General features: G+C 40.4%; 2 protein-coding genes across 2 annotated transcripts; one reads left to right on the top strand and one right to left on the bottom strand.

Annotated features, from left to right (window-relative positions):
- The first annotated feature begins 376 nt into the window (after positions 1-376).
- On the top strand, positions 377-8,206 carry LOC118105129 (bactericidal permeability-increasing protein). Its single transcript, XM_047339444.1, has 16 exons — positions 377-490; positions 2,707-2,814; positions 2,906-3,020; positions 3,106-3,237; positions 3,331-3,486; positions 3,618-3,681; positions 4,803-4,863; positions 4,954-5,045; positions 5,831-6,007; positions 6,106-6,165; positions 6,247-6,414; positions 6,916-6,983; positions 7,088-7,130; positions 7,213-7,276; positions 7,502-7,578; positions 7,738-8,206. Exons 2-16 carry the CDS (start codon positions 2,712-2,714, stop codon positions 7,777-7,779), a joined length of 1,422 nt encoding a protein of 473 aa, XP_047195400.1. The 5' UTR covers positions 377-490; positions 2,707-2,711; the 3' UTR covers positions 7,780-8,206.
- LOC118105128 (mitochondrial tRNA methylthiotransferase CDK5RAP1) lies at positions 8,193-14,393 on the bottom strand. Its single transcript, XM_035152554.2, has 13 exons — positions 13,373-14,393; positions 13,192-13,295; positions 13,044-13,078; positions 12,390-12,490; positions 12,099-12,309; positions 11,891-12,011; positions 11,232-11,462; positions 10,965-11,062; positions 10,784-10,839; positions 10,323-10,453; positions 10,083-10,232; positions 9,663-9,803; positions 8,193-8,582 (listed from the first exon to the last, which is right to left on the bottom strand). The coding sequence occupies exons 1-13, from the start codon at positions 13,662-13,664 to the stop codon at positions 8,433-8,435; spliced, it is 1,821 nt and encodes a 606-aa protein (XP_035008445.2). The 5' UTR covers positions 13,665-14,393; the 3' UTR covers positions 8,193-8,432.
- Positions 14,394-14,395: the final 2 nt, after the last annotated feature.

Genomic DNA, 14,395 nt, shown 5'->3' on the forward strand with positions numbered 1-14,395 from the left:
CACTTATTTACTCTCCAAAGAACTGAATGTATGTCTGCTCATCTCCAAAGGGAACACATGTAAATCAGTTCCCTGTGTTTAGATTCCTCTCTCAACCTGCGCCTACAGAACCAGTCTGAACTGGTTCTGAGAGATAGCCTTAGTCCTCCTATATAAGATCCTTGCATTTGACTGTTCTCCATCTTCATTCTGAGATCCTTGTGACTCTCTGTGTTGATCCTTTCTGCAGAAAGCCCCTATTAAAATACACGTAGATAACTTTGGTGTTTCCAGCCTCTTGTATTTCCAGATTTCCATCACACGAGGCATTCAACAGTTACATCATTTACATAGTTCGTTATTGTTGCAATCAGAAATTGTCCCCCAGTTGAGTCCAGTTCCTGATTAACTAAGTGAAATAGAGGTCATGTGTCTCTTGCTCCTCTTTCACTTGGCAGTCATTCTGACACACCAGCAGAAAGCGCCTGGTCCTGACAAACTGCTGCTTCAGGTAAGAGTATGGAGCCACATTTAGTTTAGTTTGTGGAGATTCTGTAAGATTGAGGTCTTTAAATATATACATTTGACTGATAAACAGATTGCTTGTATTAAGGGGATTAGTAGCAACATGTTTCTCATGTATAGAGAAAAATGGTCAGTTGATATATGGATATATGGCATAAACCATATTTACGAACCTACCGTCTTATAAAGAACAGACATAATGTAGAACCTTTGTGACGTATAATGAAGACTAAAGACAAAGATCCTAATGTGCACAGCTACGTTCAGGAACATCAGCCCTGCATGGATCTCTTCATGTTTAATGCCACTCCTCATTCTTGCTCGATGTGTGAACTCTGACAAATAAAGAATGAGTCAAATATTTAGTTTTACTGTTTATGAGGACATGAGGGTTCTTTTTTGGCAAAATGTCCTCTACTTTGGTTGGATGATTATGGAAGACTTGAGTTGCGCTTCAGGAAGGGAGGTTTTGCTACAGCAGGTTTTATTTGCGACACTCAGGAAACAAGAAGATTTATTTTGGGCAAGACGGAGCTAAAAAATTATTGAAGGGCTGCTGTGACTTAACTTTAGGTGTCCGATAAACCCATGAGGGTTGGGCACTGTGTGCCAGAAGGCCTTTAACATGAGTTGACTAAAGGATTGATTTGTTTGGTGGGAGGGATGTGCTTCTCCACATCTGCTTCAGTTGCAGTATAAGTGTATTTATTTGTTAAAGAGAAAGTATGGAGATGTATGCAAGAGCTGATCTGAATACTGTGGTTACCTGTACAATGTTTCTTTTAATGAAGCGCTTTGTTCTGCTTGATTTGACAAGCAAACTATTTAGCAAGTGATACATGTGCATTATTATTATTATTATTATTATTATTATTATTATTATTATTATTATTATTATTATTATTATTATTATTATTATATGTGTATACATGTAAATTGTGTCATTATTGACTATCACACATTTATCTAATAATCTGTGCATTGACAATGTCAGAGTTTCTGGTGTTTTGGGATGTACTGTACATTTAGATGGAATATGTATGTAACTGCTTTGGCTGGATCACGACCTGATATCTTGGTATGTGGAAGTGTTTTTGTTTTCAGCAGTGAACTGTGGCCTCTCTTTGATTAACAGCTCTCTAACACAGTTTTGAAGGGATGTCATGACCTACTGTTTATCTAAAAGCATGAAATTAAACAGTTTAACCTCTACTACACCTCTCACCCACATGGAACCAGCTTTCAGAGCTTCTCACTGTCACACAATGATTTTTTTCTATTTAATCTATTATTCAGTCTGTTTTCTGTCTCTTTCTTAAATGACTGATGGAGCCTCTGATCAGGGGCCAATGTCATGTGACAGTTGAGTTTTAAAGTCACAGCATCCCAGTATGTGCTGATACTTGTGTATTACAGCTGTGTCTTATAATGCAGATTCATGCAAGTACATCTTCCAGATGTGAAACTTATTTAACATTGTGACATGATGCAGAAAATCACACTTGAAATGTGGAAAAATGTCGAACTTGGGCTTTAATGACCTTGACCTAATTAGATAAAACTCCTCTTGTCTGCTGACTTGTGAGCAGTCATGTGGTTTGTTCTGCAGCTCTGACAGTCGGCTCTTTCACAGGCCAGAGTCATGAACACAAAGCAGTGGTGGAAACTAAAATACATTTGATCCTTTAGGTGCTTCAACACAATAACTTAAAAATGAAATTTGGATATTTGCTTGTATTGTAGTATTTATCCATTGTTGTGTTGGTATATTAACAAAAAAATCTGAGTACTCTTCCCACCACCGACCCAATGACGCTTCACTAATCAAGTTAAGTGTCTTCAAATAGCTCAGAAAATAACACACAATAAACTAATAGGCAGCCGATTGTGTCGATTATATTTATCATAGAGAATAAATGTTGGAATTAGTTAAAGCAGAAATAGCTTTGCCTCAAGAAGAAGCCACTGAGGTAAATAACGAATGTTATGATATGATCCTCATCTGTGAAAGGATTCAGTAGAGAATGAGGAAGCAACTTGGAGTATAAAATATAAAAAGAAAGTTGAATTTATTGCAGTTCTAGCTCTGCTCACAGAACAGCAGATATGTCGACCACACAAAAGCAGAATCTGTCGAATTTATGAGGCAGCTTGATACAAAAAAGAATTTGCTGCTGATCTTGTCCTCTCATCTCAAAACAGTCACCATGTCCCTGCACTGTTGGCTCATTCTGGTGGTTTTCATCGCTGTGACCTCAGCCGTCGATCCTGGGGTAAAGGTCAAGCTAACAGCAAAAGGCCTTGAGTATGGTAATGTTTGCAAAACATTCCTAGTTTTTTATTTTGAAAACACAGATCTGCCCAGAGTTTCATCATTGAAAATGTTCTTTCCTTTTCATAGGCAGACAACTGGGCATGGCTTCAATCGAGCAGAAACTCAAGGCCATCAAAGTCCCAGATATTTCAGGGAAGCAGAAAGTGTCTCCCATCGGCAAAGTCAAGTACAGCTTTTCACAGTAAGCTCTGCTCAACAGTCAGCACTCCTTTTCTGTCTGAAAATGTTTTTTAAACCTTCACAAACCAGCATTTTGTTGATTCCAGGTTGAAAATAGTGAAAGTGGGATTACCCAAGTCTGCAGTGGATCTTGTGCCGGGGACTGGCGTCAAACTGTCCATCGCTAACGCCTTCATCAGTCTGCATGGAAACTGGAGGGTCAAGTTTCTCCGGATAATGTGAGTGAGAAAACATCTCCTGCTTGAACAGTTAAATCCATTTTGTGATATTTCTGCTGCAACAGGGTCTCCTCTCTCTCTCGCTCTCAACAGAAAGAACAGAGGCTCATTTGACCTGAATGTGAACGGACTCACTATCGCTACAAGCATCGCCATCAAGAGGGACGAGACAGGCCGGCCGACAGTCAGCGTTGTCTCCTGTGCGGCCACTGTGGGCAGCGCCAGCATCAAATTCCACGGAGGAGCCAGGTAAATTAAACCCTGCTGTGCAGTATTGTTGGAACCATTTGAGGGAATGACTGTGATTGATTGTTCTCCAGTTTGTGCTGCCATGCTTTGTTCACTGCACACATAACTCCTGTGGTTGCTGTTTCTTTCAGTTGGCTGTACAATCTTTTCAAGAAGTTCATCAATAAGGCTTTGAGAAATGCAATGCAGAAACAGGTGAGGGGACCCCAGCCTGATTCCCACTCGTTTCTGAAGACCACCCTCCTTCTCTGAGGTCGTATTCAGTATCTCACTTCACCACTAGATGTCCTCGTGACAGCAGCTATTAAGGTCCTAACTAGGAAACTCCAGTGAAGACTTGTTGACAAAGTTTACTGGTGATTTCCTTAACCACAAACCCAGCCCCAAATATTGGTGTAGTCATGACTCAGACCTGGACTTTACCAGCAACATTAACACAATTACAAAGACAACATAATACCAGTTTAAGAACATGTCAGTAAAATTTAGAAAAACTTGTCCATGCATTTATCTTCAGCTGACTTAACTATTATAATGCTGTGTTAACAGGTCTCTTTAAAAAATAGACCATAAAGCTGCAGCTAATTGAAAACGCTGCTGCTCGAGTCCTCACTAACATCAAGAAAGTGGATCATGTCACTCCAGTTCTGAGATCTTTACACTGGCTCCCTGTCTGGCAAATAACTGACTTCAAAATATTAGCATGGTTTAGGGTCATAAACAATTCTGGATCTCCTGCTACGTTATGAACCATCCAGACCTCTCAGGTCGTCTGGAACAGGTCTGCTTTCTGTCCCCAGAGTCAAAATCAAGGCTGAACACCACAGCCTTTTATTAAATCAAATAATTACTCACTTCTTACACTGCCCCGTTACTTTCACTCTGTTCTTCTTATTTTATATTTTACATTCTCTACGTAACTCTTTAATTCCATTTTAAATTCTTTTTTTGCCATTTGTTGCTTTTACAATTTGTCACAATGCCTTTAATATTTTATGTAGAGCACTCTGAATTGCTTTGTTGTTGAACTATGTTCTACAAACAACCCGAAAAGAGGGGTGAGGTTGACACTGTTGCTATGGATGACATCATGTTTCACCAATGGACCTACTGAGTATGTCCAATAAAATAATGCAGAAATGCAAGAGAAAGTCCTGCATTAAACTACTATACATATTGGATCAATGTACTTTAAGTATTGGGAGTAACAGCTTTTCCTGCAGTTAAATGGCTCGTGTGAGTGACACATGACATTAGATTGTTATCACTGATGCATTTGTGTGTAATCTGCATCCGTCTGTTCTTTATGGTTGCAGATCTGCCCTCTGGTGGCTGATGCAGTAACTGATTTGAACCCTCAATTGAAAACACTCAATGGTAAAGCATTCCGTGTGAAAACAACATGCACCAAACCTGTTGATGTAAACAAAATGCTGAATATACAAGTGACCCTCTTCTTCACTCTAGTTGTAGCCAAGGTGGACAAGTATGCAGAGATCGAATACTCCATGGTGTCATCGCCCACAGTTTCACAGGCTTCAATAGACTTGAGCTTGAAGGTAAAGACTTTTAATTCTTCTCAGTTGCTGCACACTGATATCGTTTGACATTTTAGAATCAGAAAGATTACAAAGATATTTATATGGATATTAAATAGAAAATCTGTGATGCTGAAATTTAGATAGTTAATAAGACAAAATTCCATGGGGTTCGAAATGATCTAAATAATCCCAACTAAATGTTGATTATATGAAACAAAAAATCTCCAAATCAATAGCAGTCCTGTATAAATCTAGGGACATACTAAAGGAATATACTGCTCACCTCCTTATGTAACTTGTTGTATGGAATTATGGAGGACGACGTTGACGGATGTAAATTCAATAGTCTTACTACAAAAAAGAGCCACATATATCATCAGTAAGATTGGAAACTATGATGACACAAATGTATTGTTTATAAATTCCCATGCATGAAATTTTAATATTTAGTTATGATAAAACAAATGCATATGATGTTCAAAGCAAAATCTAAATCACTCCCAGACTGCATGCTAAAAACATTTCAATGCAAGAGAGCAAATAAGATCACTGATCATGTATAATTCACTTTTGGTTTATGTATATTTCTGAAGGTTAGCTTAAATTCTTATTTTTGTTAAATAATGAGGGGAGCTAAATTTGAAAAGACTACGGTAGGCATATTTAAGCATAAGCCTTTTCATTCAATATACAATTTAAAGACTGTTTAGACTTTGTTGACACTGTCTTTATTGTTTGAAAAAGAAAAAATGTAAAGCTCAGACTGACATTGTTTGTCTTTCTCTTCTTCTTCTGCCCTTTAGGGTGAGTTTTACAACATAGGGAAGCATCAGGAGGCTCCGTTCTCCCCCACAGCCTTTTCCCTGCCTCCCCAGAACAACAACATGTTGTACATAGGCATGTCTGCCTACTCTGTCAACTCTGCTGCCTTCGTCTACAACAAAGCTGGAGCCCTCAGCCTGTACATCACTGACGACATGGTGAGCTGCACCCTCATCATGGTCTCCTGATGGCTTCATGAATTCACATTCAAAAGCGTCACACCGACTTTAACACCCTGCTCACTCTGTCACAACAGATCCCGAAAAGCTCTCCCATCCGACTCAACACCAGGACATTTGGAACGTTCATCCCTCAGGTGACCACTCACTCCACTGGATTGTAAAGGAACACAACCTTCCTGGGCTATTTGTCACCTGTGTCTCCGTGTATTTTTCAGATTTCCAAGAGTTTCCCTGGTCTGATGATGAAACTGCTGGTGAAGACTGAGAAAACTCCCGTCATCACCTTTGCACCCAAAGCCGTCACCGCACAGGCCAGCTGCACAGTGACAGCCTACGCCATCCAACCCAACACCGCACTTTCCCCTCTCTTCATCCTGAACTTGGTAAATTGGGTTTATTGTTTCCTATTCTCATTTAAGAGCGTGGTGTTTCAGTTTGACAGCAGGACTTCACGTTTAGATTTTGTAAGGCTTGCACTCGCACTCACATAGCCCCTGCTTGTGCTTAGATTTGCTCTTGCACTCAGATATATTGTTGCTTGGACAGATTTCCTGTGGTCCAGCTTCCGCTCTTCTCACGCTGTTCTGTCAAAACTCCCAAACCAATAGAATGCCAGGTTTAGTGTTGACAAATGGAAATATCTGAGTACAAGCGCACAGTTTGAGCACAAGCAGAGCAAATCTAGGCACAAGCAGGGGCTATTTGAGCACAAGCGCAGGGTTTTGAATTAAATAGATAAGAAATTTGAACTTGAAATCAATTATTCCTGCTCTCAAATTGAAAGAACACACTCTACATGGTAGGTTACACAGCTGGCATGATTAAAAGCCATCGCCGGTTTCAAAAAAACATTGACGCTCGACTCCCCACATTGTGTTTTCCAGGAGACCAGTGTCAGCGGCCAGCTGTTTGTCAGTGGCATGAGGGTGGCTGGAGCTGTCTCCCTCAACAAGTGAGTTAATAAAAAAACAGAATGTGTTCTCAGAGGAGAGAGACGGGGCCAAAAGGTCCTTGTAGAGATGAACATCACAGTCTGATTTTGCCTCATTTGCACAGAATGGATCTGACCCTGAGGACCAGTTACGTGGGAGAGTTTCAGGTGAGAGATGCATTGTAACACGAGTCACTGTGTGCACCGTCAGTACCAACTTTACAAACTAACCCTCACCCTGACCCTGCAGGTCAGATCCCTCAACACCATCCTGCAGATGGTCCTCAAAGTGGTGGTGATACCCATACTGAATGGTGAGTTGTAGCATTTTCACTCTGTGCTCTAAATGAACTTGAGGCCATGTCAAGTACTTGGGTTGTTGAATGCAGATCAGTGTAAAACACTTTGAGCTGTATTTATTGTATGATTTTTTATTTAATACTGTGTTATAAATGCAGCACTTTTAGAATCATTATAATGTTTGTCACATTGGATTTCTGTGGCTACTTTATATAAATGTTAGATTTTTTCCTCCACAGTTCAACTTGCGAAGGGATATCCACTTCCTGCGATTGGAAAGATGAAGCTGGTGAACACTCAGCTTCAGGTCCTGAAGGTCAGAGACGTGATGTTTTCTATAAAACTGTATTATAATGTATTATATGACAGGAAAAATGAATTAGATTAAGGGACTTGACAGAAAACAACTTAAATATCTAACTGATCAACAGAAGAGCTGTCAATAACTGCTGCTGCTGTGTTTATTTCCCTGTAGGACTACATGCTGATTGGGACAGATGTTCAGTTTACAGGTTAAACTGCATTCTTCAAAACTCCCACGACTGCTTTCTGTGTACTTCTCCCACCAACCTGAGAAATGCATAAACTGCATTTGGATTTCACTCAGGTTGTTTTTTTTGTATTTTTTTTTTTTACTTTTACATAATTCTGTTCAGTTTTTCTTCATGAGGGCAGTGAACATTTTCCACTGCTGCAGTCCTGTCATACCAGGCCACAGTCTGCAGGAAGCCGTGTCATCTTTTTTGAAATGAAAGTCTCCTTCCAACGCAGATCACAGCACTTTCTGTTGCTGACAAATTCAATCTCAAAGTTTCTCTGTGGCTCAAAGAGCGATGGTACAAATGTGCTGATCCATGATGTTTTTTTAAACTGGTTAAGAGAATCTCTGCAAAAAAAATTTAATAAAATAGCCATCACATCAATCAAGCATATGGCAAAACAAACTATTGTTTTTATTCACATGGTCCAAAAAAGTTTCAGTATCCTGTGCAGTTCAATATGTACATACACATTGATGGGCTGACTGTATAAATAACATCTTACAGGTTTTAGTAGCTCATCAGAGCAGTCTGGTGTGACTGTATGATGAACAAATGTCTGTGATGTCCTCAAATCAAGAGAAGGAGGATCATGTCAAGAGTTGGTTTCCTGTCACGTCACCTGAGTCGATCAGTGGCAGGTTTCAATCCTGGCCGTGTCCGAGGCCACGCGTGCATCGACCTGGTGCCTGGTCAGAGTCTCACACTGCTTCACCGAGCCTCTCAGGGAGCTGCCACTGAGGGCTCGACCTCTCAGGCTCTGGGAACTGGCCGACGATATCTACATCATTAAAGACACAAATCATCCAAACATAAGTGGCAGAATAATGAAATCTGTAAAAACACAACATAATACGTTCAGACTGTCAACATGATGTCATCCTGCCACTGACTGACAGAAAATATTTTCATTTTCATGCTGTCATCTTTTACCTGGTCCTTTGATTTCATGGTTGATATATTTCCCAAATAGACATGGATTTTATATGATTCTATTAAAGATGTGCTTTGAACTGAACACCTGGATTTCCAGATTTGAGAAAAGGTCATTAATTTCACCATACCAACATTTTTCACCTTCAACTCATACAAATATTTTAATAACAACATATCAACATAAACACATATACAAAAACTTATTAAGTCAGTGAAATCTTGGTAGTATTTCTGCAAAATAATTCATGAAATATTCATGACTTAATAGGCAACAATCAAAGTTTTGAAAAGACATTATTGATGATAGTATTATGGCTGTGTGGCTTCAGTTTGATCAGGTTTCTGAGGGGTTCTCAAAAAATCTTGATTTTAAAGATTTCAAACAACAAAATTATTTTATAATGAGTGTTAGTGATCGTTCATTTCAAAACATTTACTGACAATTAAACTCTCTTTTCATTACATTACAGTTTATATTACATTTTAAAATGTTTTTAATTATGTCATGCACAGATACGTGAAACTCTCAAATAATACATATGTTTAAATAAACATTTATTTAATTTTTACAGATTTGTCACATTACCATAACAATCTGCAACCAATCAGGTGTCAAGACTGAATCCTGACTGAATTTGTCTTAGCCACACCCACTTCAAACCAGGATCAGGAAAACAGAGGAAATGAGAAATATTGAAAGATAAATAAGTAATATTGTTTTACTTTAACCGAAATAGCGTGACATTTTTTTTACAGATTTTAAATGAAACCAAATCTGAAATATTTTTTACATTTTAGAGCATAATTTTGTGTCACTTATTATACAGCATGTGCACCACTATTGGAATATATATGTGATCATTTAATATCCATCAGGCTCTATTCTGCAGAACAGCTGAAAATATCCATAGGAATCAAACCTTACCTTCACCAGCACATAGTCTCCAGCGTTGATCGGTGCAGTGTTGGATTCTGCAGCCTGAACAGCAACATCCTCTTTGGGGAAAATCACTTTCACGTTGCCTTCAGTTCTCCCACACAGGTCCTCCGCGGATCTTTTACTTTGCTGCATCAACGTGGAACACAGAGATGAGCAGTGTTGCCTGGTAACAGGTTACAGTGGTACACTACAGTGGTAGTGGGTGACTACTTCTACCTAGGAGCAATTTCCGTATTAGATGTTTAAAATATCTAACATAGGTATAATATCTGTCCATTTTCTACCACTTATCCTATGAAGGGTGTTAAATACAGTAGTTATGATATATGTAAAGCAATTTATTAAAGAGTGAACTTTGCACTGCTGTGTTGAACCCTGTGAGCTGGTCATGTGTGCAGTACTCACTCCCTCCACCAGGACCAGCTGTGTGCTGCCGATGAGAGCAGCGTTGACCCTGGCAGCTTCCTCCCTGAACACACCGATACACTCCTCCAGCCTCCGCCGCTTTACCTCTGCTGGCACGTCATCTTCCAGCCGATGGTGGGCGTGGGTTTTCTGAGTGAGACAGTGGAGACATACGATAGCTGGATTTGACACTAAATCTTTTCTGGTGTAAGTTTACATCACAAAGCTACAGGAGCTCACCTTCCTCATACTGTAGGCAAAGAGGAATCCCACGTTGTAGCCCACCTCTCTGATCAGAGACAGAGTCTGCTGGTGGTCATCCTCCGTTTCACCACAGAAGCCTGAGATGAAGTCGCTGCTGAGAGCCACCTCTGACACAGAGACACACATTATGTTAAACGCATTTTAAAGTTATTACTTCACCAGGAAAACATCAGGTTCTTGTTGGTGATGCCAGGATTTGTTACCGATATAATTGAAACCTAGCTATGACGTGTATATTGTAGGATAAGTGCACTTTCTTTCCGGGGTAATTGGAGTTTTATTTAGAGTTAATAATTAATACCACGATCTCAATTCCAGCAAACACAAGAGTCAAATGTCTGTGTAACTCTCTTAAAAAGAATATTACAAAGATTTAATTAAATGTATTAATCAATAATAATAAAAGGTGGAACAGATAAAAGAAAAAAGGTTCTTACCTGGAATAATTCTCTTAACGTTCTTCACCAGATCAAGATATGCTTCTCTTGTGTAGCTGTAATTTGTTTTAAAGAAACATACACTTTATTGGAGCGCTTAGTGATATTTTAAGAGATTTTTACAAACAGCTCCACAAACTGAATTGCTTTGAGTTCGGAAAAAGGCATAGTGGTCTCTTACCCACGTCGCATTGCGTTCAGGACCCGGCTGCTCCCGCTCTGGGCTGGAAGGTGAATCTGATTACAAATGTTCCCTCGCTCCGCAATCAGGTGCAAAACCTGCAGCAGCACAGAAATCAGGTCAGCGAGCTTCAATCAGCCAAGTTAATATGGGAAATATACACAGAAACAGGCAGGGAAATTACTCTTGTTTTTAACATTTGTCACATGGGCTTTTGAGAATGTGTTTCCAGCAGCAGGGCTCTGTGAAAAGTACTAAAAAGTGCACCTCATCAGGAAAATCCTTGGGATGAGGGGAGGTGAATCTGATCCTCATGTCGGGATCGATGTGTGACACTCGGTCGAGCAGGTCGGAGAAGCGCAGGCCTCCCTGTTTTGTGCGATACACCGTCTTAAAGCCCCGGCTGAGCGTGGTCAGGTCGGAGCCGCAGAACTGCTCCTCTGACGTGTCTCTGTAGCTGTTCACATTCTGACCGAGCAATGTCACCTCCTTCACACCCTGAGGAAAACATCCACCACACGAAAAACTGGTCAGGATGAACTGTAAACCAATCCTAAAACATTAGGTTCATGATACTGAACTTTAAATCACAGGTTTTACTGTACACACAACAGATCTTTATAGCCCTGGTTTAAGATATAAGTCTTACACCATTACACAAGAGAGAGATAGTGTAAGGTGCCATATATTGCTGTGTTAATGTTGGAAGTGATGTGAGGACAATTGTTCATACAACAATTTATTTCTGAGCAATTTAGTGTTCCCTAAAATATAAATGTTAATATCTAACATCCTTAGACCTTAGTTATAACTGAGGAGTTTTACTTAAAACACCATCCTGACTCACTCGCCTATATTAATATTACTATCAGTCTACTTTATAAAATCAAGTGTAAGGAAATAGTTGCATTGAGGTTCTAACTTGCCTGGTCAGAGAGCATTCGAACTTCCTCAAGGATGGAACTAACAGGTCGACTCCTCTCTCTGCCCCGAGTGAAGGGAACAATGCAGTAACTGCACATGTTGTCACAGCCTCGCATGATGGACCTGATGATCAGAGGTTACATCATATAAACACAGTGTTGCCGTAGAGAACTTCCTCCCAAAGCAGAAAAAGAAAATCAAAATACTCACACAAAAGCACTGTATCCTTGAGGAGCAACGTGGACGGGCATGATGTCAGCGTAGGTCTCCTCTAAGGACAGCAGCACGTTGCTCACCTGATGACCTCCATCAGCCACCGTCAAGAGGCGGGGAAGGTCCCGGTAGGCGTCCGGGCCGGCAACAACATCCACCAGCTTCTCCCGCTCCAGAAGCTCAGTCTTCAGCCTCTCTGCCATGCAGCCTGGAGACACATACCTATTATTATGTCTTTGTAGCAGCTGTAAGACGTGAACACTAGTGTTTACCAGTGAACTCACTGACCTAAAATTCCGATTTTCATCGGTGTCTGGCTCTTCAACCGTCTCCTCTTCATAGCTGTCAGCTGTTGTAATCGATTCCAAATGGTTTGTTCAGCTTTTTCTCTTAAGAAGAAAAGAGTTTTAGTATCTGTGTTAGGTAATGCATCAAGATAGATTCTTTATTGTCACTGTATATTCATTTAGTTTAGATACACAGCCTGCTTAGCAGCGTGTCAAATTAAATAAATAGTAAGAGACAATAAAATAAATCATTAAAATAACAAATATTGTTAGTATTGGGTCTGCGCGGTGGTGCGGCTGAGGTCCTTCAGTGTGGAGTTTGCATGTTCTCCCCGTGTTTGAGTGGGTTTTGTCCAGGTACTTTCTCCAACAGTCCAAAGACATGCAGATGGAGGTTTAGTTCATCGAAGACCATGAGAGTGAATGGTTGTTTGTCTCTGTATGTCAGCCCTGTGACCTTTAGTAGTCAATAGTTAAACTGCTTGTCCACAGCTCTGGGTCTGTTTATGAGACGGTAGAGGTTGAGTAGTAGTTTCTGGGGGAGTTTGATGCACCTCAGGGTTCTCAAGAAGAAGAAAAGCTGCATTCATTCATTCTACGATCCATCCATGACAATCTTTCAATCTCTCTCCCCGTGAGTCTGTTAGGTCCTTACCTGATAGAGCACGTCACCAGAAGCACAACATCTGCCTGCAAACACAAACACAGCTGAGTCAACCTGTGCAGATCACACTGATATTACTGTAAAGAATACACTTTAATAGGATTCATGTTGAACAATTACAAACGGAGCTCTTCTTTACCTCGTTTAAATCCACCGTGCGTTGATATCCCTTCCTCTGCAGAATGGACCAGGCTATCTCCGTGTCATTCACATTCATCTGACAGCCATAGGTTTCAAAATACACTGGAACAAAGCAACAGCCCAGGTTATCATCGGTCCCACAGACAATCCAAATGAAAGTGAATCCAAATGAGACCCACCTCTCCTCTGATCCCCCCTCACCAGGTCCTCAGGGAGATATCCGGATGAGTCCGAGTCTTCTCCACATGCAGCAGGAGTCTGCTTCACAGACACTGCTTTGATGAAATCCTGGAGACTTGGACCAGAGGACAGCTGAGACCTGAACGTGTCTCCGGCTGTTGTCCCCCTCTCTGTGGGAGTGGCGCTGGGTTTAGCTCGACCAGAGCAGCCCCTGTGTTGGAAACACCTGACAGGTCTCCAGTGTTGTGGAGAAGTAAACAAGGGTTTCACAGTCCTGAGGAGGAACTCCATGATGAGCTAGCTTTAGCACAAGGAGCTACAGCTGCAGGGTTAAGCTCCAACAGCCCAGTCAGTAGCTGCAGCACAAATTAATGTCTGTCATTGGGTCCCATGTTTTTCCAAACTATATAAGTTACTGTGTGTGAGCTGCATGTCACTCGAGCAGCGTGCATGTGTCAATGTCAAGAGGAGTATCTCCATACTTCTTCTTCTTCTGCTTCTTTTTCTTCTTCTGGTGCTTAATGGCGGTTGGTAAACCAGCTTATAGGCGCATTACCGCCACCTTCTGGACTGGAGTGTTGAGCAGTATGGATTGTCAGCAAACAAAACTAACATAAACTCAAATTAAATAATTTTCTTAGGTCCTGTTTCTCTTTAGCGGTTCTTTAGAAGATTGTGTATATTCCTTGATGTCCATCCTAACACATTTTCTAATGTAATATTTTGCTTTTAATCCTGATATTAATTCCAATCTTTGTTCATTATATTTGTTATACTCTATCAATACATGAAGAGGAAGATCTCCCCTTCTTCTTCTTCTTCTTCTTCTTCTTCTTCTTAACGTCCACCAATATAACGAATGATATGTCTTTTTACATGAGCTCAAATTCAGCTGACCAGAACCAATTCAGTATCTTCCTCTGACTATTTATTATCAAAGTGTTCCATTAAATCATTAGATCATTACTGTATCCTGTACAGCGAAGATGGACTTAAACAAGACGGAACTATCTTGCGTCGCA

The sequence above is a fragment of the Hippoglossus stenolepis genome, chromosome 3 (genome assembly GCF_022539355.2).
Source record: "Hippoglossus stenolepis isolate QCI-W04-F060 chromosome 3, HSTE1.2, whole genome shotgun sequence".
Lineage (NCBI taxonomy): Eukaryota > Metazoa > Chordata > Actinopteri > Pleuronectiformes > Pleuronectidae > Hippoglossus > Hippoglossus stenolepis.